This window comes from Gobius niger (genome assembly GCF_951799975.1).
Source record: "Gobius niger genome assembly, chromosome: 19".
Classification (NCBI taxonomy): Eukaryota; Metazoa; Chordata; class Actinopteri; order Gobiiformes; family Gobiidae; genus Gobius; species Gobius niger.
Genome location: NC_136870.1, coordinates 10,811,133 through 10,835,002, shown reverse-complemented (window position 1 = coordinate 10,835,002; position 23,870 = coordinate 10,811,133). Strand labels below are relative to the sequence as shown.

Genomic DNA, 23,870 nt, shown 5'->3' with positions numbered 1-23,870 from the left:
ATGGTTTATTCTTTTTAAGCCAAAAAAATCCAAAGGAAACCCACCGTATGTCCGACTCATACAGAGTGAACTGCTAGAAACACTAATACTTTTGAGTTGTGTGTAATATTTCAATACCAAGCTGACATAATAGTCTTGTTTATTGAGGACAATTCTTACATTGGCACAACTCACACAGTCTATTGTTAAACATAATGAATTCATTTTTGAAATTCATTTTGCGCTGAGTGAATCAGCAGGAAGAGAGTCATTCTCTTATCTTTCTCTTCTACCCCCATTATTTAATTGTCACGAGCTTTGGATCTATGATACTGTAAGTACATGAGAATAAAGGCAAGATAACACAGTGCTCTGTCATCCATTTGACATCGTCATTGTGCTTGTCATTATCAAACTGTAACTGATACATTGAAACATCAAGATTTCTGTGTCATGTAATTAGATGTATGCAATGGCACCAAGAAGAAACCACACGTTAGTCTTGATGAACATTTTACTGTGTATGATTCGGAGAATATTAAGTACTGTATGAACAAATACTTTAACAGTCTGAGGATGATTATATGGTAGTGTTTACCTTTTCAGTTTCACGTGGCTGTTTCAATAGCATGTGTTAAGAAGAGAGACAAGTGTCAAGGCACGTGCACCGCTGGGTAATTAGTATTGATATTTCTATATTTGAAGTACACCAAGACGTCCTGCTGCTTTGACCCCTATGATGCGGAGACAAGGCCAGCTGAAGCCAACACTACACTTAATGGGCCTCTGACACATGAATCATTCATTGGCTCTGGGTTGCATCTGCCTTCTTTCTGCCACCTTGGCTTTGAGCATCCAAAACACAACGATTTGTGGGTGCTATACTACAGTACTAATGGTGGAAGACTCTTCGGACTTGCCCTGCCTGCTGGGCAATGACTTTAGATATTCTAAGTGTCGGCGGGCATCCTCCTGATTCGCTCTGACGTAATAAACCAGATAAGAGATAACCATAGTGAACCACCCAAACATGACGACCAACATGGCCACATCTGTAGTCCTCTTCATCAGAACACAGAGGTCTATGTCTGACAGGAGGAAGGCCAGTCCGTTCACCCCGATTTCCTCTGGCTCTGAAGTGTGGCACACAATGCCTGTGAGAGAGGCAGGCTCCAGGTCGACCCGCAGCAGGGCCATCTGCATGTTACAGTCACAGTGCCACGGATTGTTGGTGAGGTTGGCACGAGCCCGGAGGCCATCAAAGGGCTCAGCGTTAAAATTCACTAACTTGTTGGATGAAAGATCAAGAAATTGTAATGATCCCAGTCCTCGGAAAGCCCCTGGTTCAAGCTGTGTTAACTCATTGTGAGAGAGATCCAGTTCAACTAAATGTGGAAGAGCAGCAAAAGCGTTCATTGGGATTTTCTTTAAAGCATTATAGTCCAGGTACATTCTTCTGGTGTCATTGGGTAGGTCTTGGGGGAGCTCAGTGAGCTGCAGATTGCTACAGCGAACCGTTTTGCCGTTGGTCTCACTCTCAGAGCAGTAGCAACTCTTGGAGCAACTGGTGGCAGCGTGGTGAAAGCAGAAGCTCATGAGCACCAGGCTGTGCAGCAGTAAACACATGACAACAGAATGGCGCAGGATCCAGCCCGCTAACAATGCCATGGCGCACCACAGGCATGCTCCAACCAGGACCACAGTGTGTCACATCAGCCTCCCCAGTAACTCTTCTTTCTGAGGCACAAAGCATATACAGTTATTTGAGCTGTGGGAAAGCACAAGGTACATCATATTACATCAATTCAGTATATAGGGGTGTTCTTTAGAACCTACAGTATTACATAATAAAACATATAAGGGAATTACAGTATGTGCAGCCTGCTTTGACTCCTTTCATGCTCGTTTCATCATGTTTGTGGCGAGAATCACAGCTCTGTGTTTGAGGATAAGTCATAAGATCAAACAGCCCCTCTGCAGCAGCACAATAAACAAGCTGGAAAATCCTTTGCTGTCTCTGTGTGTGCCTCCTTTATAATTGACATTTCTATGATACAACACTGTTTCAGGGGTATTTACAGTGATTTGATACCAGCAGTATAACACACTCCTGTGCTCATCAAACAACCCTCCCCCAGTAACAGAAACTTTTATTCACTATCATTATAGCTATCATTATAATCTGAAAAAAACAGTATGCCCTGCACATATCACTCACCAAATTGCAAAAACTAATAAGATGCACTTTGGCTTTTACACAGCCAATTTGGACACATTTTCACATGAGATGTCAACTTAATAGGGTTTTAAAAATGAAAAAGCATCAAAACAATGGAACAGGAAACAGACCGCAGGTTAACAAGACTCCTTAATTCCCTCCAAAATGACCCTAGGCTGAGCAAGATCCACTTACCAAGATTAAAAAATGAAACCGATCTCTTAAGTTAGTGCCAGTATCACATGACTTTGGAGGGTAGAGGCCGAAGTGTAATAGGAATGCATGTTAAAGAAAGGGGGGGTAATGATTTGTCAAACCGGACATGACTAATAATGCTTGTTGTTACCACTAAGGACATGCCTGGCGGGTAACCCCAATAATGGCAATGGAGTCCAATTCAACAGAGGTTGGCATGAGCCAAGTCTTGTGTTATCAGACCTCTGCAGTTGTATACTGAACCTTCCATTGAAGTGAAACGTGCATCAGTGCATCAAAGGCGATCCAAAGAGACTTGGGCTTCCAGCTAAGTTCATTCTAAGTCAAAGTGAGTCTGCAAGTAAAGCTACCAACCGTCTGACAGGTATTTTTCTGTGAGACATAAAGGAGAAGCACATCAACATTGCAAATGAACAAGAAAATAAAAATGGTGCTTTTAATCAGAGGTTAAATGACAGTGACAACTCACAGAAACTACACAGAAGACAGCCAGTAAAAGGAAGGCACACATGATGAAGAATTAATACAGTAACAAAAGTGTGTTAGGAGGTTTAACTCAACGTTTTTTCTTTTTTTTTAAAAATTTGAGGCAAAACTAGAGACATTTTGAGAGTACAGTCGGGGTTAAAAACAAACAAACAATTGAGCTCTATCTCACAATGGAATTGTTGAGCCCTTGTCCAAATAAGTTTATTTGGTGACACTTTATTTCATGCTACCTTGATACCTGCCAAATTTAGTGCAATGTAATGTGCTATAACAATCTGTAATAACTTGTACCTTTGGGTTACATAGGATGCACAATGGAATAATATGTATTTGAAGTTTGGAGGAACATAATGTAATAAGACATGAGACCCTATTTCTAACCCTAACCCTACGGCTCTTTGACTTATTACAATATGTTCCTCCAAAGTACTAATACACATTATTCCGTTGTGTATGTGCTACATAGGTTCAAGTTATCAGAGATTGCTACAAAGCACATTACATAGTAATACATTTAGTTCGGTACAATGTATCAAGTGCAGTGTAAAATAAAGTGTAACTGTTTATTCTTGATCTTGAGCCACATAGCAGCTTAAAGTGCATTTGAAGGATGTTAATCTTCCTTTTTATTCCATAAAGAGTGTAGTCATCTGAATGAAAAACTAGGCTACAACAGGCTTAATTCTACAGCAATCATGTAGCCAGTATAGCGTGTGAAATTGCATGGTCCGTCAGGCCTCCTGAGCTGGCCTGCTTATTGAGTTACAGTCCGGGATGATAAAATCATTTGTGACAAGTAACTGTAAAACATATGCGGCCTCTCAGCGCGCGCAGCCCAATCTCCATTACTTCTCTGCGGTTCCTCTGATCGTAATGCTGCCTGTGCTTGGCCCATGTCCAGTGCAAATGAAGACCTCTATTTTTTCCGAAGGTAATTGTATTAGAAATGTAATGTGCGTAAACGGTATGGGTTACCTATGATTCATCTTCATTGGCAGTGTAGCATTACTAGTATACTAGAACATTTCCTGACTATTTTAAACATTAATGAAAGACGAAGTAGTGATGTTACCAGGTGGAAAAATACCCTGAAAGGACAAGAGATGGAGACGATGCCTCATTGGAATGGATACCCGGGCTAAGTTTGTCTTATCTCTTGAAGATGCGCACTACTGTTTCTCGATCCACCACCGGTTTAAAAATGATAAAGCTGTTGCTAAAGCTAAGTTAATTCTAAGGTTTGGATCACTCACGTGTTTTGTGCTCCTCTTCGCCTTTTCATGTTGAGAGCAGTCCCCGCATCAATGAAACTGTTAATATTCCTCAAATGTATAACATTTCCTCGGTGGGCTAAGACGCTTTACTTCCATATGTTGCTCTCCCTGGCAGCCTTTCAAACTTATTCCCCAGGAGTCGCGCCGATCTCTGGGTGGATGGAACGTGCCACGGGAAATGCTTGTACAGTTCAGGACTCCCCCTCTGTACGCGCAGCTTTTTTAGTTTCCAACGCAACCAGAAAACCAGAGAGGAAAAAGCCAGCTCCAACTGATAAAAGGAAGAGATGCAGCGCGAGTGGAACACTGTCAGTGACTGGCTGACTGGTATGTCCCCGACTCAAGGGCATAAAACATTTATATGTAAGCAAAGTTTAAAATGGCCCCGCAGCAGCGTGAGCGCAATTGATTTTACGCACAGACTGCGACGCTCAATAAGTGGATATGATTAAGAAAGACAGGGCATGTAGAAATATTATCAATACATTTTCATATCATTTGATCAGCTCTTTAAATAGCACCAGTGCATTTAGTACCATTCAGTTGCACAGCTGTTTAACAATGCTATGAGTACTTTTTAAAAAACAAAACAAAACAAAAACAAACAAAAAGACAATGGAATTGAATGCCTTTGTAAATTTACTATTGAAGCTCTAACCATGTGACTGCCAGTAGCTTCTGAAGTCCCTCAGTACTTGTGCCCATATTTCTTTATGGCAGATACTTTATAAAGTGGCAAAGCACTGTTTTACTTCTATCCTTACATTTTGTTTTTGTGTATTTGCTTTGCTTTTCTGTTTTTTTTTCCAGTTGCTGACCTGTTGCTGCTAATTAACTGGTTTGAAAATGGTTCAGACCTCAGAGCTGAAAATGCCTGCACACAGGAAGATCTTATATACACTACACTCCCGGAGCCTTCACTATAATCGCGTTTGATCAGCGGCTTGTTGTTTCCAGTATGCTGCCTGCTTCAAGACCCCTGCCCGTCTCCAAGCCCTTTTCCTGCCTGCTGCCAGCTGATAAGAGCAGCCAGTGTAATCCAACATGAAAACAGTGCACGGCTACAGCTGTGGAAGACTCCTGCCGGGCATTCAGGCATGAAGTATTAACTAAATTAAAATGAAAAAAAGCCACTACTCCTTCTATGCTGAAGAAAGAACAGCATGTGATAAACTGAGGGACCGAGTAATAATTTGATTATCTCACCTGGAGCACAGGGAACACGGCTCTATGGGGAATTGACTCCAAACATCGAGGTCACATGGTGAGCCATGTCCTTTTTTTGTGTGAGTGATTGAGTCCATCTGACAACTCCCACATGCGACTCATATTGCCACCTGTTTTTAATGCAGTATGGTCAAAAATATATATGTACAGTATATGAATTTTAATGCCCGAAAAGATATGGAGCTTTATGCCTATTTTTGTTTGAGGCAGAAAGCTCAAAACATCTGCATTTTAACAGTGAAATGGCAAAGTGTGATTGAATTCTGGGCTGTCCTGCAACTCTATACCATGGACTCTTTAGAATTTTGCAATGTCACATGAACTGAAAGAGGTAATGCTTGTTACTTCAAAAAAAACACTCTGAAGACATGATCCCATACATCATTTAATTTATATAAGATTCTATACGCTTTCCGTATCTGTGATCATCACCAGCTATACTTCAACACTTAGTGTTACAACAGTAGTGCTCATCATCCCTGAATCATGAGCCCTTACAGGTCCTTTAAAGATGCAATTACCTTACGATCAGATACGTTGGGAAGGATATAACAGAGAAAGAGCGGAAAACAGGATTACGCTTCTCAATGAAGAAAGAGAGTGCAGTGAGAGTCAGTCTGTGCCCAGCTTTATCTCATTACTTCAAAAGCTGCACTATAGTTGGCAGATTTAGATGCACAATTCATATTATCTCCCAAACATTATAGGCAAGACCCCCACCGCCCACATGCACTCAAGGTGTCTAGAGTGGCATGGACATATAAAAATCTATACAAGAATAGATCAAAGGACCTCTTCATTTCACTCATGCAGACTGCACTACACTGCACTGACTCTGAGCTTAGATCAAAGTCCTGCCTTGTCTTTGAGAGTACAATAATGTTGCAGTCTATTATGTATATAGTTTTATATATTTTTTCATTCAACCACCAGGTATAGTTTGCCACAGACACATACAGGGCCACCTTTTAGTATCATATAGCTGCAGTCTCCTCACAGGGCTGCACAAATATTGCTGATTGGACAAAACAGAAGAAAAGCTTTGAAATCAACACAGCGAGGTGCAACCTAAACAAAAATATAAATTTCAACTTTTAATACAAAACAATTTACAGTTGGACCCTATTTAGTATATTTAATATCATACATAGAATAGTTATTGAGTCCAGCATTGATCACAATACTAATTATTCAAACAAACTTATTTCTGGCAACAGCCTGTGACCCACTGAAAATGGATCCGCAACCTACTTTTGGTTACCGACCCATGAGTTGGGCAACACTGGCCCAGCTGTCATGCACATTGTAATTGTGTTTGAATTTCATTCTCTCACTATTGCAACCTGTTTTCAAAAACACTGAACAGGATTTCTATTCTGTGCAAAACAAACAGTGGGCTAAGACAGCTTAAAACAGTTTCTGTCTGTATCTTAATTGTTGTAACTTGTAAATTATAACAAACATTGCAAATCGCACAGTAGTGTTCTGGGTGGGTCATTCAGCAGCTAAATGTTATGTTTCTTTAGCAACGGGGCAGACTAGATGGAAATGGTCCCACTGCCCTTTCCAAGTAATTAATAATTCTTTGTCCTTTACAGAGTCTTTCCGACATATTCACCATGTCAGCAGGGAGGAGAGCTTTCCTTAAAGGTCAGGTGGACACAGCAGGAGAGCTGACCATCAAAATATGATTCAGGAATAAATGTATGCAGTGCAATATTGTATAAATGTATAAATATAAATGTATAAATGTTATTTACCACTGTTTTTGATTCACAAAACTCTTTAATTTCTCATGAAGTTGTCAAATAATGCACCGTGTTCAAACCCTTCACAAATCTATTGTTTAGATAAGTTTAGACACATTTATTTTCTCTTTTGACTTGGTTTGAGTATCAAATGTCTATTTTGTAATAAAGGTGTAATCTAGAACAACTCTTTGGAGCAGCTAGCACCTGCACTTTATGACTGGTTTATGATTGAAGACAGAGCTGCAGCTGTAATGTGATCCCCATAACAAATTTTCTCTTTAGGTGGGACAATAAAGTTTACAAATGCAAAAATACTAACTCTTTTACAACACGTGTCAACACAAGTCGAGAGAACAGTGTCAGACTAACAGCCATCGGCCTTGTATATTTCCACTGTGAGGTAAAATAGGCCCGTATAGGCCCATAGGTCAGCATTGTGGGTCATTAATAAATGAGAAGATAGCAGGTGGCAGTCTACAGAGAGCCTGTGTCTTACAACATCCTCAAAAGAGATTCATGACCATGTCATTGACAATGGAATAAAAATGCAGGGTGTGAATGAACCCTTACTCAGAGGCTGAAATTAAATTGATTAAGTACTGTGCAACCATGTGTACCAAGCAAGTGCAAACAAAACCAAAGGAGTCCATAAATATAACTTGCTGTTGAAGAATGGCAAACAAAGACTAGTACTAGGGTTGTCAAGTATTGGAAAATAATTGAAGGAACGGGCACAAGGCGGGCTTAGATTAAATGCAGTCCTTAAATGTTCAATGCAGAGTCTGACGCACAAAATGTGGTATAAATCCTATTTGGCTTATACAACTTAAAATTGTGTTCTTTATCAGTTCTTAATCAATACGTAACTTTCTGTTCAAATAATAAATGATTCCTCATTTCAAGGAACGTTGAGAACCACTGACTTAAAGCTATTACAGATGTATTACTTTGACACTTTATTAGACAAAAAAGAAGCAGTACAATATACAGTACAAAGTATAATGTAGCCTAAATGTAAATTGATTGATTGATTAAGAAAACAATTTGCTACAATAATGCATTGATAATTAGTATCTCTCTGGTCAGACAGAAGTCTAATCCTACAGGTCATAGAATATTGTAATGACACAATAAAATCATGTAATACTTTTTTAGAGGGGCTTAATCAAACATTGTTGCCTTTGTTTATTGCTTGAACATATGAGAGAGAGAGATGAGATGGTACTTTATTGATCTCACAGATGGAGAAATTGCATTCGATGAGAGAGCATCCGGCAGCAGCACCATTCAGTGCGCACCACTCTTTTTTTTCTTTGGTGAAAGATGGTTGTGTCGCGGCCGCCATCTTCACTGTTTTGGTCACAGGAGGAGCACTGGTTGATGGGAAATCCGTAGACGATCCATGGGGCTTCTAATGATTCTACTTCTAAAACTTTTATTTATTTATTTTATTCTAGTTAGCAAACATTACCCGGAAGCAAAGGAGACGTGTAATCTCCGCTGATTGGCCCCGCACTCTGCGAAGGCGGGCTGTAGCCTCAGTAGTTTCCACTGATTGGCTTTTGTCTTCAACAGCGGAAACCCGGCGCTCCTATTGGCTAAATGTGTGAAGCGGATTTTACTCTGATTGGTCCACAGTGTTGGCGCGAGCGATGCCACTAAACGTTACGAATTTTTCAAACACGAAAGGAGTTTAGTCTGCGGCCTTTCTTTACGGAGTTGGATCCAAGACTCTGTGCTTTTATATCCAACATACACAGGCTTTTCAATTTCACCAGGCAGGGATCTCGATAAGAAACATGGCAGAACCTTTCAAGGTAAGGGTGTTAAGTGTTTTTTTTTTAATGTCGTAGCAATTAAGTGTGCCAAGTTTAGCTGTTGCAGCGTATACTATTGTAGACAACTGACCAAAACAACGTATGCACGGAGGGACATTAGATTGCTTTATTTCCTCATATTGCACATCATAAGAAAATTGCATTGCTGACTATAGGAAGTCTGCAGAGCTATAGAACATGCCTCTTTTCATGTAACTATTCGTCGGTGTAGCAGCTAGCTAACCAAGACAATGAAATGTGCTCCATGCAGTCCCTGTATGAAAACAAAGCGGTGGAAAAGACCAAGAAAGATCCCAAACGTCTGTCTGTGGAGAGGATCTACCAGAAAAAAACTCAACTAGAGCACATTTTGCTCCGACCAGACTCTTACATAGGGTCTGTAGAGCCTGTCACCCAGGTAGTTGGACACACGATTGATAAGTTATGTGAATCATTCAGAGTGCATCACTTCTTACTCCATGTTTACTTTGTTTCAGCAAATGTGGGTGTATGATGAGGATGTGGGACTGAACTGCCGTGACGTTACATTTGTCCCTGGGCTTTACAAAATCTTTGATGAAATTCTTGGTGGGTGCAATGCTTGACTGGTGCTTTTCTAGAAATCCACAGTTTTTAACTTGAAAATTCTCTTGCAGTAAATGCTGCTGACAACAAGCAGAGGGATTCAAGCATGTCGTGCATCAAAGTCAACATTGATGTGTAAATAAGTTATTAATAAAATACAGAAAAAAACACCTCTTAAATTGTAGCTTTATCTTCCTCATTACAATTGTTCAACCTATCTTTTCTATATCTTTCTATCCCCAGTGAAAACAACACCATCAGTGTATGGAATAATGGAAAGGGTATACCCGTCGTGGAGCATAAAGTAGAAAAGGTGTATGTGCCTGCTCTCATCTTTGGCCAGCTCCTCACTTCCAGTAACTATGATGATGACCAGAAGAAAGTCACAGGTAAGACACTTTATTTTATTGCTATGAACATAACTCACACTTGACATTTTTTTCATGCACATTGTAACTCAGGTGGGCGTAATGGATATGGTGCTAAGCTCTGCAACATCTTTAGCACCAAGTTCACTGTGGAAACTGCCTGCCGAGAATCAGGGAAGGTTTTTAAGCAGGTACGGACAAATTTCACTATTGTACTCTGAAAGCCCTATTTGAACTCACGAAAGTATTTGTCCTAGACCTGGTATGACAACATGGGCAGGTCCAGCGATTCAAATATCAAACCCTTCAGTGGAGAAGATCACACCTGCATCACCTTCAAACCTGATCTGCCCAAGTTCAAGATGACCACTCTGGATAAGGACACTGTGGCTCTGATGACTCGCCGGGCCTATGATATTGCCGGCGCCTCCAAAGGCGTCCGTGTGTTTCTGAATGGGACTCGGCTTCCTGTAAGTCATCATGTTTTGCTTCAGTCAATATCACTGTTATCATAGGATTATGCCACTCAATATGTACAGGATTATCTGTAGCTCTTGTATCAATAAAACTTCTTAAAGTGGAGATTTTGCACATTAATGTGAGAATATTTTTTCTTTTAGATTACCGGTTTCCGTGGTTATGTGGACTTGTACCTAAAGGACAAAGTGAATGAGCAGGGAGAGCCCCTTAAAGTCATCCATGAGGTTGTCAATAACCGCTGGGAGGTCTGCCTCACTATGAGTGAAAAAGGTTTTCAGCAAGTCAGCTTTGTCAACAGCATTGCTACAACAAAGGTAACGTATGAAGTGTTGATGCATCATTGATATTGTTAAGCAGGTGCTGATAATGACTAAACAACTCTTTATTGTAAACCTTGTGTTGTTAAGTAGACACAAAACACTTTACAAACATTTCTGTCAATAAGAGGAGATATGACAATTGTTTTTTCCTCCATCCAGGGTGGAAGGCACATTGACTATGTTGGTGATCAGGTCATTTCTAAGCTCATAGATGTGGTAAAGAAGAAGAACAAAGCTGGAGTGACAGTCAAGCCTTTTCAGGTACAATTTCTTAAAATGTTCTTGATTTTTCCGGGATAAAAATGGATTGATGGAGATACGTTATTTTGTCTGTTTTTAGCAGAGAGCATTATATTAAAGCCTGTTAAATTTCAACTGTCAAATTTGATTGAATTATTATTTAAATTCTGGTTTAAGACTAATCAAATTGGCCATTTTGTATGTCCTTTGTTTCCAGGTGAAGAACCACATATGGCTTTTTGTTAACTGTCTGATCGAGAATCCAACCTTTGACTCTCAGACCAAAGAGAACATGACTTTGCAGCAGAAGAGCTTCGGCTCCACCTGCTCTCTCACCGACAAATTTTTCAAACAGGTACAACTTAAAAGTCACTTTGCACAGGTCTTCGAATGAACTGTGAGGATTAACTAAGCTAAACTTGCTTGATGTTTCATAGGCTACTTCTTGTGGGATTGTGGAAAGTGTTATGAACTGGGTCAAATTTAAGGCTCAAACACAGCTCAACAAGAAATGCTCTGCTGTGAAACACACCAAAATCAAAGGGGTACCCAAACTGGATGACGCTAATGATGCAGGTACTTTCGATGCTTTTTGCAAACGTCAATTATTTTACCCTAACCCTAACCCTTTTTCTCTACAGGTGGGAAGAACTCTAATTCCTGTACTCTGATCCTCACTGAGGGAGACTCAGCCAAGACATTGGCTGTCTCTGGACTTGGTGTAGTTGGCAGGGATCGCTATGGTGTTTTTCCTCTCAGAGGAAAAATGCTCAATGTTCGGGAAGCCACCCACAAGCAGGTTGGTGTTCTCATTATTATTTGGTGTACTTCTATGGTTATAACTCCAGAAGCAAAACTAAATTAAAATTAGTTCAAGTTGAACTAACGATTATTATTTTCGTTTTCACAACACTCTACCCATGCCATAGATAATGGAGAATGCTGAGATCAACAACATAATTAAGATTCTTGGACTCCAGTACAAGAAAAACTACAGTGATGCAGATTCACTGAAGAGTTTGCGATATGGCAAACTCATGATCATGACTGATCAGGTTTGTTTTTTACTCTCTAATGTGGATGTAATCTTTTTGTATGACATATCCTCTTCTTTTCTTGGTGAAACAGGATCAAGATGGCTCCCACATTAAAGGTCTGCTCATCAACTTCATTCACCATAACTGGCCCTCACTGCTGCGACACAACTTCCTGGAGGAGTTCATTACTCCCATTATCAAGGCAAGTAAAGGATGGCTAAATAAATGCCTTGAATCTATTTTGTTTTCTCAGCACTTTCTTTTTAAATAAAGAGTGCCATCTAGTGGTACCTTTTTTATAACTCACTCTTCCACTGCTTGCTTATGTCTGTTCTAAAATAAAATGTCTTTATTTCTAGGCCTCTCATAAGAAAACACAGGTGTCCTTCTACAGTATTCCTGAATTTAACGAATGGAAGGAAAACCAGGCAAACCACAAATCTTGGAAAATCAAATACTACAAAGGTTTGTTCTAAACCCCTGTGTGGTAGTATTTTGGCAAAGTAAGCAGCTTTGACATGACCAAAATGATTCCATGATCAATGTGCTTTTCTCATTTTAACATTTCAATTTGATCTCGCCATCTAGGTTTGGGTACTAGCACATCGCAGGAAGCCAAGGAGTACTTCACTGACATGCAGAGACACCGCATTCCATTTAAATACTCTGGACCTGCAGATGATGAAGCTATAACTCTTGTAGGTTTTAACTTTACTCTCATTTTACACAGATTATTTAGTTTTCACTGATTGTTTTTTGCAGGCCTTTAGTAAGAAAAAAATTGACGAGCGTAAAGAATGGCTGACCAAGTTCATGATTGACAGGCGGCAGCGCAGGGAGCACAACTTGCCAGAGGTATTCTTAAATCTATGAAAACATTTCCTTTATTGCTGGACATTAATGAACATATTAACAATTGTCTTGCTTTTGAATAGGACTATCTGTATGGTCAGGCCACAAAATCTCTCTCCTACAACGACTTTGTCAACAAGGAGCTTGTCCTTTTCTCCAACTCTGACAATGAAAGGTCCATCCCGTGCCTAGTGGATGGTGAGTACAAAGGTTGGTTGTCACTAGTAACGCAGACTAACTCTCAAATGTTTGTATTTATCAGGCCTGAAACCTGGCCAGAGGAAGGTGCTGTTCTGTTGCTTTAAGAGGAATGACAAGCGTGAAGTAAAGGTGGCACAGTTGGCTGGTTCTGTAGCTGAGATGTCAGCCTACCATCATGGAGAGGTGACCTTAACTGTTAACCTTCTGTTGAATAGAAATACTGTATATTTGAATGAGTAAGATTATATAAAACCAAATCAGTGAAAATATAATGTTTTATTGTTAGAAGTTTTGTTGGCTTTATTGTGCATTCAACCACATGTAAAGCATACTTTTTTATGCTAATTTAATTTAAAAACTTCTGCTTTTGTATACATTTTCACTGTCTTTGCCAACTACATTACTGATTGATGATTTCTGAATTGTTTGAATTAGGTCTCTCTGATGATGACTATTGTTGGTTTGGCTCAAAACTTTGTGGGAAGCAACAACTTGAACTTCCTGCAGCCTCTTGGCCAGTTCGGTACTCGGTTGCATGGGGGCAAGGACTCTGCCAGCCCTCGATACATTTTCACCATGCTCAGGTTGGTACAAAATAGGTGTTTATATGTTCATGCTTTTATTGGCTGTGCGCAGTACTAATGATTTGTTGCAATCAAAAGTCCTCTGGCTCGACTTCTTTTCCCTCAAATGGACGACAACTTGCTGAAGTATAACTATGACGACAACCAGCGAGTGGAGCCAGAGTGGTACATCCCCATCATTCCCACTGTGCTGGTGAACGGTGCAGATGGTATCGGCACAGGCTGGGCCAGCAGACTCCCCAACTATGACGTCCGAGAGATCATCAGCAACATCTACCGCATGCTCAACGGAGAGGAGCCACAGCACATGGTACATATACATGACCTTTACTCTCTTTCAGCTGTCCCGGGTGCCTCTGGACCACAGTGAACATTATTTTTGTTTTACAGCTTCCAAGCTACAAAGGCTTCAGAGGCACAATCGATCAAGTTATGGACAACACTTTCTTGAACAGTGGAGAAGTCTCCATTATTGACGCTGAGACCATAGAGATCTCGGAGTTGCCTGTTAAAACTTGGACACAGGTTTGTCTAATAATTCATTTTACTAGTACTTGAGTCTTATTGTAAACGTATGTCTTCATCTTCAATGTTTTTTGCTTTAGACCTACAAGGAAAATGTACTGGAGCCAATGTTAAATGGCACAGAAAAGGTGCCCCCTCTTATTACAGACTACAAGGAGTACCACACGGACACCACAGTGCGCTTCCTGGTGAAGATGACACCAGAGAAGCTGAGAGAGGCTGAAGCTGCAGGACTTCACAAAGTCTTCAAGCTACAGATCAGCCTGACTTGTAACTCTATGGTAACTATCGTTGCAATCGTGACTTGTCTCACACAGCGAGTGTAGTTACACAGATATGACTGCCGTTTGTAGGTGCTTTTTGACCATGTGGGCAGTCTGAAGAAGTATGAGACCGTACAGGAAATCATGAAGGACTTCTTTGAGTTGAGGATGAAGTACTATACTCTGAGGAAGGACTGGCTGGCTGGCATGCTGGGAGCAGAAAGCGCCAAGCTCACCAACCAGGCGCGCTTCATCCTGGAGAAGATCCAGGGGACTTTGGTCATTGGTTAGTACAGAGCACAGTCTTCCGAGTTAACGGCAGCTCATAGTACCAACATTAAGGTTGTTCTTTTGGTAACTAGAAAACAAGCCAAAGAAGGAGCTGATTCGCATGCTACAAGAAATGGGCTATGATTCTGACCCAGTTAAAGCCTGGAAACAAGCACAAGAGAAGGTATGTTACTGTGAACAAGTACATTTGATTTTAAATGAAATATACAAACATTCTAAAATATTTGTATTACAGACTGAAGAGGAGATTGAGGAAGATGATGTGGACAAAGAGAAGGAAGATACCAGTGGGCCAGACTATAACTATCTCCTCTCTATGCCAATGTGGTACTTGACCAAAGAGAAGAAAGATGAGCTGTGCAAACAGAGAGATGCCAAGGTACAGTTTTGATGGTCACTGTGCCACTTGTATATGCATGTGTTTGTTTACTATAACTCGTATATGAACTATTTGCTGTCATGTAGGTCACAGAGCTGAACAACTTGAAGAAGAAGTCTCCAAGTGATATGTGGAGAGCAGATCTGGCCGCTTTCTCCGAGGAACTGGAGGTGAAGCTTCAGTCACATACTTTACCATTAAAGTAGACATTTTTTTTCTTGAAAATCTCACCCTTTTATTTTGATCTTTAATATTTGAAAGTGCATTGAGGCCAAAGAGAAGGAGGATGCAGCTCCCGTTACCAAGGGCACAAAAGGCAAAGCGCTGAAGGTCAAAAAGGAGACTCTTCCTACTCCACAAGGTCGACGTGTGGTTCCCCGTGTCACCAGCACCATGAAGGCTGAAGCCCACAAAAAGAAAGGAGTGGGCAAAAAAGTCAAGGTGTGTGATGGTTTTAGAAATAAATAAATAAATGTACTACTTTTTGCTCAGTATTTTTGTAAACGTAGAATGAAGATGTTGTCATAAAAATGGAATTTGGGGATGATGGCGAGCCAGTGAGAGAACTTGCAGAAGAGATGGGACTTGCAGCTAGACTGAACAAGAAAGCAAAGGCTACCACTAAGGAGAAGAAAGAAAAGGGTAAGGTGCCTGAAAAATAAAGGTTACTGATTAGTGAGATATAATGGCTGATGTGGTACATCTTTTCAGCTCCATCAAAGACTGGTAAACAAACCACACTTCAGTTCAAACCTGCTGAAAAGAAGCCAACGAAGAACAAGTGGTCGGACGATGAGTCTAACGACGATGATGATGATGATGATGTTATGGAAATGGACGAGCCAGCTGCCCCAAGAGAAAGGGCTGAACGCAAAACTAAAGGTACTTAATTCAGTGTATTTTAGTGTTCTGAGCTTTCATCTGCTTCCCTGAGTGTTTTCAGATGCTATCAGACCACCAACATTTAGACAAAACAATGACTGGCAATTTCCTGTCACTGAAGCTGCATCTCACCACATCTATGAGCTACTGTACAAACAAAGCTCATGCAAATGTCTTTGTTTCATAAGCTGCTGTCAAGTACAATCTGTCCAGTGAAGAGGACAGTGAGGACGAGTTTGACGACTGGGGAAAGAAGCCCAAAACAAATCGAAAGGCTGTTATTAGTGACGAAGACAGCTTTGCCCCCGACCCAGACCTTAAGGACAGTGACGTGGACGTGGACTCTCCCGTTGTCAAACGTCCGGCTGCGTGAGTAGTATATGTATTTGTGTTGCTACAGAGCTGCTGAACTGAGCAAAATATAGATTCTATAGTCAACAAGACATGTTTACAAGTTACATAATGGTACTTTTGTACTGTTTTCATCTTTTTTGTGTGTATTTACAGCAAGAAACCTACAAAGGCCAAGACGTCTGTGACGACGGACGACAAATCAAGTTGTATGTGTTATATTTACTCTTTATCCTTTTTTATTTTTCTAACATTGGCTATCTTTTGTGTTTTTTTTTTTTAGAACTAACCTAGTCATGGTCTAGTGCTGAACCAGTTCTGACCGGTTCAGCCCAATAGTTTGACCTCATTAGTCCTGTTTCAGACCTGGTTATACAGTACTGGTCAAATTTGGAAATGCTTTTTTTCAGCATTGTTTTTTCTTTTATTCAACTTCAACGAGAATCACACGACGTAAATTAGTGTTGAGAATAAAGAAAAGCCGATACATATAAAGTGCTTCCAAACCTTTGACCGGTACAGTATATTTGGAGATTAATTTACATAAATGTGTAATGTTCTTGTCAGACAATAAAAAGAATATTGCTGCGTTTATTAGACATATACTGTAATTTGTGTACGTTATCGCCAGTTTACACCAGTGCAAAATTTTTGTCCTGATATTGCAGCTCCTGACAGTCAAGAGCCTCCAAAACCAGTGGCTCAACCTAAAACAAAGGCTGCTGCTGCAAAGAAACCTCCTGCGACTAAGAAAGCAGCTGCAGCTAAGAAGACACTTGGAGGTAATTGGAATAACTGCTCCAGTTTATATGTATTTCCACTGTTTAAAACAAAAGTAAAGTAAACACCCTTAGTGTCACAAGAAATTGGATAAAATAATTTGTTTTTCTCCACCAAGATGCAAAACAGCCCTCCATCTTGGATGCCCTCTCAAAGCCCAAAGCTGCTACCAAGAAGGTGCCTTCATTCAGTTCCAGTGATTCAGAGGCTGAAGTAAAGGCTGTGAAGGCCAAGCCCGTGGTCAAACGGAAGAAGGCCATGAGTGACGACTCGGATAGCGAATCGGACAACCTCATGTCACGGCTCAAAGCTAAAACTACAGCTGGAAGAAAGGTCAGCTGCGACATCTGATATTTACCATTACTTCAGTTCAAATGTACATTGTAATACAATTCTAATGTATTTTGCAGAAAACAAAGAAATGGGACGACGATGATGACAGTTTTAACATGTCGGTGGAAGCACCACCACGATCCAAATCTTCTCGTGCCAAAAAGACTAACTATGTGTTGGATTCAGACTCCGATGATGAATGATTGGACTTGGTTGCTATGTAGAATTGAAGATGGTTCTTAAACATTTTTTCTTTTTATTGAATCTTGTACTCTTTACTTGGAACTTGTTGCATAAATACCATAACATTTTCTCAACTGGTTGTTTTATAAAAAAAAAAGTTTGTGTTAACCATTTGTTTGTCATGTAAATATTTTTATGGTTGTTCATTTAATAAAGCTCTGCGTCTTTTATCAGAGTGCTTTATCATTTTTTCCATGCAACAGAATGATAACTTATACACTGAGTGGCTGATATGACATTGTTCTTCCTCCTTGTGACGAAAAACTGAATCTCTGCTATTTTGGAAACCGTTCATCAGGACGTTGCCATTCTTGAGTAAACATGGCCGGTGTCTGCACGACTTGATGGGTACAGATTAGAACACAGGAATTTCCTAGTGTTGCCGCCCACTCACTTAAAGCACGGGCAAAACTCAAGCTCGTGCCCATTAGGAGCAAACTGACCCTGCAAGTAGTATCAAGCTCGTCATATTTGAGATGGTAGGATTTTGCCACGTTGGTCTTTTTTTCTTTAGAAATGGTGAATTAATCCTGTAGCTATTCTCTGCACTTGTCATATGGAGTAGCTTATCTTTAAGATGCTTTGAGTGCAGCAGTAGAACCAGTCCTGCATCTAAACATGCGGAACAGCAGGTGGTAGAAACAACTTGGAACAACCTTTTTAGAAATGGGTGAGTTCATGCTATCCCTTTGTATCATATCTCAAGTTACTATTAAACCATCTTTTCATTTCAGGCTGGATTTGAATCCTGACTGCACTTAAGGAAAGGGACTTTGCACTTGGGACGATGATTTGATCTTTGCTTTCTTTTTATCGTCAAGAAATCTTAGTTGAAGCATAATGGGAGAATGGGGCTTCCTCGGCGGGCTATTTGACAGCCTTCAAGCCCACTCGCCTATGCTGGGTCGTTTTTGGCTTCTGCTCATGCTTGTCTTTCGGATTTTGATCCTTGGAACCGTGGCCAGCGACCTCTTTGAAGATGAACAACAAGAGTTTGCCTGCAACACCCTTCAACCTGGATGCAAGCAAGTGTGCTATGACATGGCCTTTCCCATTTCCCAATATAGATTTTGGGTTTTCCACATTGTCTTGATTGCTACCCCTTCCTTGCTCTTCCTCATGTACGCCATGCACCATCACAGCAAGAAGACAAGCCGGTCCAAGCACAGCCAGAGCAGCTGCACCGACTACAGGGAGGAGAGCAGAATAAGGCGCTTCTACTTGGTCAATGTGGCTTTCCGTCTTATTGCAGAGGTTGGCTTTCTGGTTGGACAGTGGTTGCTTTATGGTTTCAAAGTTGAAGCCCAATTTCCATGCAGCCGCTTCCCGTGCCCTTACACAGTGGACTGCTTCACATCGCGCCCTGCCGAGAAGACCGTCTTCCTGTGCTTCTACTTCATCGTGGGTCTGGTGGCGGCGATCTCCAGCTGTGCGGAACTTTTCTATGGCTCCATGAAGTGGTTTTGTGCGAGCCAAGAGCACGAGCAAGCCTGTGATTGTCAAAACGTGCATAATTTGAAGCAAGAGGAGGAGGAGGTGGAGGGGAAGAAGCTGCAAGTGAGCGTCCCAAACAATGTGAGGCTCAAGGGTGCATCTTTGAAGAGTAATACCCACAGAAAAGTCTCCAGTCCGGTGCACAAGCAGAAGAGTGGCAGATTGCTGAGCACGAGGACACTCACAGTCTAGCAAACTATACCACAATTATTACTTTTGAAACTTATAACACGAACACTGCAACTGTTGAGTTCCCCAAACTTGACAATGGGTCCCTAGGATCCAAATTAGGATGGTATTATGATGGATTAGCCTTTGAAATTGCTAGTAACATGTTTTCAACTACTTATTTCTATATCCTCCTAACACAGTAGCTGGGCAGGTTGGAGAAGGGGTGGCTCAGGTATCCAGAAAAAGGATAAGAACCAATGTACTATACTGACTATGGGCAAATTACTTTCTTGAAAATATTTGTATTCTACCCTAAAGTTAATTACATCTTTTCACCTCATGCTTTGAACTGACAAACTGTGCAAACTGAAATCTGACAACCAGGAAACTGCACAGAAATGCTTTGATTAGAGTCACGCAAGACATTGTTTGTTCAGATGAGTCATTAGGTTCTGTAAATAATCAAGGAGGAGGAAAACACTCTTCAATTTCAGTGCAAATTGTTTAACTTCAAACACTGTGTTTGCTTTGTAGCTCAAGGGAAGTCCAGGCTCGACAGTTCATTATTTTTCACTGATTTAATGCTACTTTGTTTCAAGTCTTACAGTGGGTACGCGGCAGTTTAATTCGACTATCAAGGGGATTTTTAAAAACATCTAGTTGCAATTTTGTTTTTCTGCTGGTATTTTGTTATTTGTATATTTGTTATTTGTAATACAATACAATGTGTTACTCATTAAAATATTTTTTACCAGACTGATGTTGCAGTACTACCAAAAGAAGTAAGCTGGTCTTCCTATTTCACTGGTTACGCTTAAATATATTTTCAATCAGTAATCAATCAATGTCTTTCTCCTTTAACAAGTATCATTATAGTATTATAAGCCTCCAGTAGAGGGAGACAGTGCATCGTTAAAAAAGGACTATCTTGGACAGTACAGGCTTATAGAGATACATCATAATCCCTCTACATTTCCACTATTGCTGCTTGTAATTTTGGAATATAAACAATGTGCCACCAGTTCAATATCAAAACATCACCAATTACACCGAGATTGGTCCTGTTTTACAATCCAACCTGCATCTATAGAAGGGTATTTTTGCACTGCCTGGGCCTCCTGCTGTTCCCTGGACACGTCCCGTATGCAGATCCAGAGCTGTGCATGAAGCCTTTGAAGTGCTCACAGCTGAATTTTATACAACGACGGGGCTCCTCTATGGAACAAGCAAGTCAATGTGGATTCATTTCACAACGTACTCTCTTCTTTTTAGCCTCTCCTTCCTTTGCATGTGTAATTCAACGTATTGAGGGTCTTTTTTTTTTTTACTTTGTATCTGGGAAGGCGCTGACGGCTTGTGAAATGTAGGTCATGATTTGTTTTTTTTGCAAAAAAGATGGAAGTGCTAACATCTTTCTCTGCATCTCCGGTTGGGACGAGACACTTCAGGGGGTCCCAGCGCTGTACCTGTGTTCCCTGTCATACGCACAGAGGCGAGTTCAGTCAATGCAAAGTCATTCCCACGCCACACAACACAGCGTGCAAGTACCAACCAACTCACTCAGTCTATTAGTTTTGGGTTATTTCAGGCACACTGGCGCCGCTACTAACTTTGGATGCAGTAAACTAGTGAATTTCAGGGGTGCATCATCTACTGTTTAGAAACTGTCACGTTACCTTGCAAAAGATTTGTTCCCCATTATAAATCAGTTTGGGCAATGTCCTAGAAAAGTTGATGTGGTAATATTATAATAAATATATAAATAATAAACAATTTAAGCAAACTTGTAAGCCGTACTTAGTCAGTGGCTTAAATAGTGGCTATTCTGTGCCTTCACATGTACACAGATGTACACAGATACTACAGTGGGACAAATATTGCTAAAGGGAGCACAATTCTGATTTGTTCCACTTTGTATAGAGCCATTGTTCTTTCAAAGCACCCGGTGACCTTACCATACTGTTCCCTGTACGTTGTGTGCCTTTTATACTATGAAAGTATTCTGCTGCCTTTAAGCAACAGAGAGTATCCTGTGTCACTTACGCTCGTGGACGTGGTTTGTGCTGGTTAGATGAAATCAGTGCATTCAGTTGCTGACGCGGCCCCACACCCGGTCCTATTGAAAGTATTGACCTATAAATAAAATACAGATACACACACGTGATGTATCGGTGGAATAATTGACTTGTGCTCTCAGCTCTGATTGTATCAACAGCTCACATGTGCAGCATACTGGAGCCCTCTGTGGATTTATGGAACATTGTAAAGTCACATGAAACAATTAGGCTGCGACAAATGTTTCAAGAGGTTTCAAATGAAAAGGAGGTACAGTTCATTTTTAAAAGATGAAACAATAATCTTATCAAAACAGGTAGTAGTGAATAAGGTGTTTATTCCTGACCTTCCTTCTCTGACCTGCGGTGCTGTCTAGGGTTCCTCTTTGTGCAGTAGATAAAGCCATGTTGGACTCTGTGACTAAAACACAGAAGCACCACAGAGTCTTTAGTGGCCTTTGTTTTCATGTTCTCTTTCACTCAGCCCGCTCACAGCTGCACTGTGAACTGCTATGGCTCGTTTGTAGCTGTGAGCGTTCCTCGCATCTGGAAATGACGAGTTTTGCCCTCAAGCCTAAGAGCTTCACATCTTTCAGAGCCACACACCATTCTGCCAGGGTTGGTTTTACTATTTCACTTGTTTCTAGCCATGGTTTAATTGCTCTGGAGCAGTAGAAGATAGGAAGTATAAAAACTGTCACAAAATGATATCAAATGCAACACAATGCTATTTTTGCAGCATGTTATCAAAATAAAATCTAATATCTGGCTACTTGTAGTCAAAGCAAAGAGCAACATGTCTGTGAGAATGTCCCGCTCCAAGCAAGGTTACGAATCTCAGAGGAAAAGCCATGTTTTTAAGAAAATTCTTGCCAACAAAAACACCTGTAATGCAATAAAGGCCTATATTAGTATTGGTTGGAATGTAGAGCAGTGCGGCTTTGAATATGTATTCTCCCTTAATGCTATAATAAATCCTACATGGATAATTTGCCCACATAAGCTTCAGTGTAGATATTTATTGTACTTGATTTTTATATGCATGACATGGCACTGGCAGTCCACTACAGCCATCTGTTTCAGCGCACATGTTAGCTTGTGCGCTGTTATTTGACCTGACTGCATCAATTTGTCTCTGGAAAAGAGACTGGAAAGCAAACAAAGCCTAAAAATTTACTCTCCATGGGCTGAACTACTAGCCATGTGATTGGAAGCACATTTTTAGAGATGCCAGGTGTAGAGTTATGAACATAAGTAAATGGGCTTCTGGTAGGGGGCAAAGTTGAGGGGTTGACTTCCCGCCCCTGGTTTCTTTCACTTGTTTTTGGATGTCCTTGCGCGCCTCGTGGGACATTTCAGCGTATATGTGGCCACTCAAGTGTAGGCCCGGCCCGGTGTGTCCTTGTGGATTCAGATGTGTGTGAGCGGGTGTGTTGTTGCAGAGCTGTCCAGAGTGGTGTGCTCAGCAGTCGTGCTTGGGTGCACTCTAACGCGATGTGACAGCCCAGAAATACCAGCGTGGACCACGCTCTCGCCCACCCACCAAAGCACTCCAGCATCACCAGCAACAGCAGCCCGCCACTGCCGCCTCCCCGCTTCCACCCCATTGGCTGCCTCCCTCCCGTCATTCCACCTCTTCTGCTCGGAGACAGGACCATAAGCCCTTCTCTCTTTCCATGTTGCAATCCTCTGTCTGTAACCCAGGCTTAAAATCCCCTGTAAAATAGTCCAAAGCATGAGTGAGTGACGGCCTACCAAAAGTATTACGCAATGGGCCAAAGTTACGCAACGCTGCCGTTTTGAGTACTCATCACCCGCCCTGTTACCCCACCCCCCCACTTCCTCTAAGTACTTCCGGTATTGTGTTGCTGCTGGTTGACTTCCTCCAAGATGAACCAAGGTGACATTCGCGGTGGGTCAAAGGCATTTGACATTGCTGCTGCCACAGTTTGAACCTTGACCTCTACGGCTTCACAGCTGGTGAGCTCAGGGTGACAGGGCAAGCAGAAATTAGCACATTTGATCATTTACAACTTCCTCAATATCTGAACACTATTCTGGAATAAAACAACCAAAGACTTTGAAACCAACCAACACACAATTGAACCGTCCTGCAAAATGTATAAAATAGATATCTCACAGAAAAATCAATATTGGGAGAGATTGTGTCCACATTTATACCCTCACTCTTTTCCCACTATTACTTCTTCTCCAAACTCTTCAATCTCTCCTTCCTTTCCTGGCAGAGTGTGCGTATGTTTATATTGTCTATATCCTCAGGGAGGCTGCTGCGCGAAGAACAAGCCTTGTGGATCACTGCGCTTCAGCACTGTCTAAAAATGTTCTATTTTTTAACCAAGTTGTGTTTGCAAAAGTGCTGAGCAGAATGTATGAAATAAAAGATATGCTTCACTTTAAATAAATAAAATAACAAAAGGCCAAGTGTTTGCGTGTCATAATATTGAG

The 23,870-nt window shown here is 41.0% G+C and overlaps 3 protein-coding genes across 4 annotated transcripts; 2 read left to right on the top strand and 1 right to left on the bottom strand.

Annotated features, from left to right (window-relative positions):
- Positions 1-510: 510 nt before the first annotated feature.
- lrrc3ca (leucine rich repeat containing 3Ca) lies at positions 511-4,497 on the bottom strand. Its single transcript, XM_079577543.1, has 2 exons — positions 4,156-4,497; positions 511-1,716 (listed from the first exon to the last, which is right to left on the bottom strand). The coding sequence occupies exon 2, from the start codon at positions 1,645-1,647 to the stop codon at positions 859-861; it is 789 nt and encodes a 262-aa protein (XP_079433669.1). The 5' UTR covers positions 1,648-1,716; positions 4,156-4,497; the 3' UTR covers positions 511-858.
- Positions 4,498-8,831: 4,334 nt separating this feature from the next.
- Positions 8,832-17,677, top strand: top2a (DNA topoisomerase II alpha). 2 transcript variants are annotated; one of them, XM_079577508.1, is made up of 35 exons: positions 8,832-8,971; positions 9,243-9,389; positions 9,469-9,559; positions 9,628-9,691; positions 9,800-9,945; positions 10,018-10,115; positions 10,182-10,394; positions 10,545-10,718; positions 10,884-10,985; positions 11,182-11,319; positions 11,402-11,540; positions 11,606-11,763; positions 11,894-12,019; positions 12,093-12,203; positions 12,361-12,466; positions 12,590-12,699; positions 12,764-12,856; positions 12,937-13,051; positions 13,116-13,237; positions 13,490-13,638; positions 13,717-13,948; positions 14,029-14,163; positions 14,244-14,444; positions 14,517-14,712; positions 14,789-14,880; positions 14,953-15,096; positions 15,183-15,266; positions 15,358-15,537; positions 15,606-15,738; positions 15,808-15,978; positions 16,167-16,347; positions 16,486-16,538; positions 16,998-17,111; positions 17,228-17,442; positions 17,520-17,677. In XM_079577508.1, exons 1-35 carry the CDS (start codon positions 8,954-8,956, stop codon positions 17,643-17,645), a joined length of 4,677 nt encoding a protein of 1,558 aa, XP_079433634.1. In that variant the 5' UTR covers positions 8,832-8,953; the 3' UTR covers positions 17,646-17,677. The 2 variants fall into 2 exon arrangements, with proteins under 2 accessions (XP_079433634.1, XP_079433633.1); XM_079577507.1 differs by having other exon boundaries at positions 14,789-15,096.
- Positions 17,678-18,525: 848 nt separating this feature from the next.
- On the top strand, positions 18,526-19,371 carry LOC306978310 (gap junction delta-3 protein-like; the record flags this gene model as incomplete). Its single annotated transcript, XM_079576833.1, has 1 exon — positions 18,526-19,371. The coding sequence occupies one exon, from the start codon at positions 18,526-18,528 to the stop codon at positions 19,369-19,371; it is 846 nt and encodes a 281-aa protein (XP_079432959.1).
- Between the last annotated feature and the right edge of the window lie 4,499 nt (positions 19,372-23,870).

Coding starts and splice junctions, on each gene's coding strand:
- lrrc3ca (XM_079577543.1), bottom strand. CDS start 1,647: ATGGCATTGTTAGCGGGCTGGATCCTGCGCCATTCTGTTGTCATGTGT.
- top2a (XM_079577507.1), top strand. Junction 9,390..9,468: donor CTGTAGAGCCTGTCACCCAG/GTAGTTGGACAC, acceptor ACTTTGTTTCAG/CAAATGTGGGTGTATGATGA. Junction 11,320..11,401: donor CCGACAAATTTTTCAAACAG/GTACAACTTAAA, acceptor GATGTTTCATAG/GCTACTTCTTGTGGGATTGT.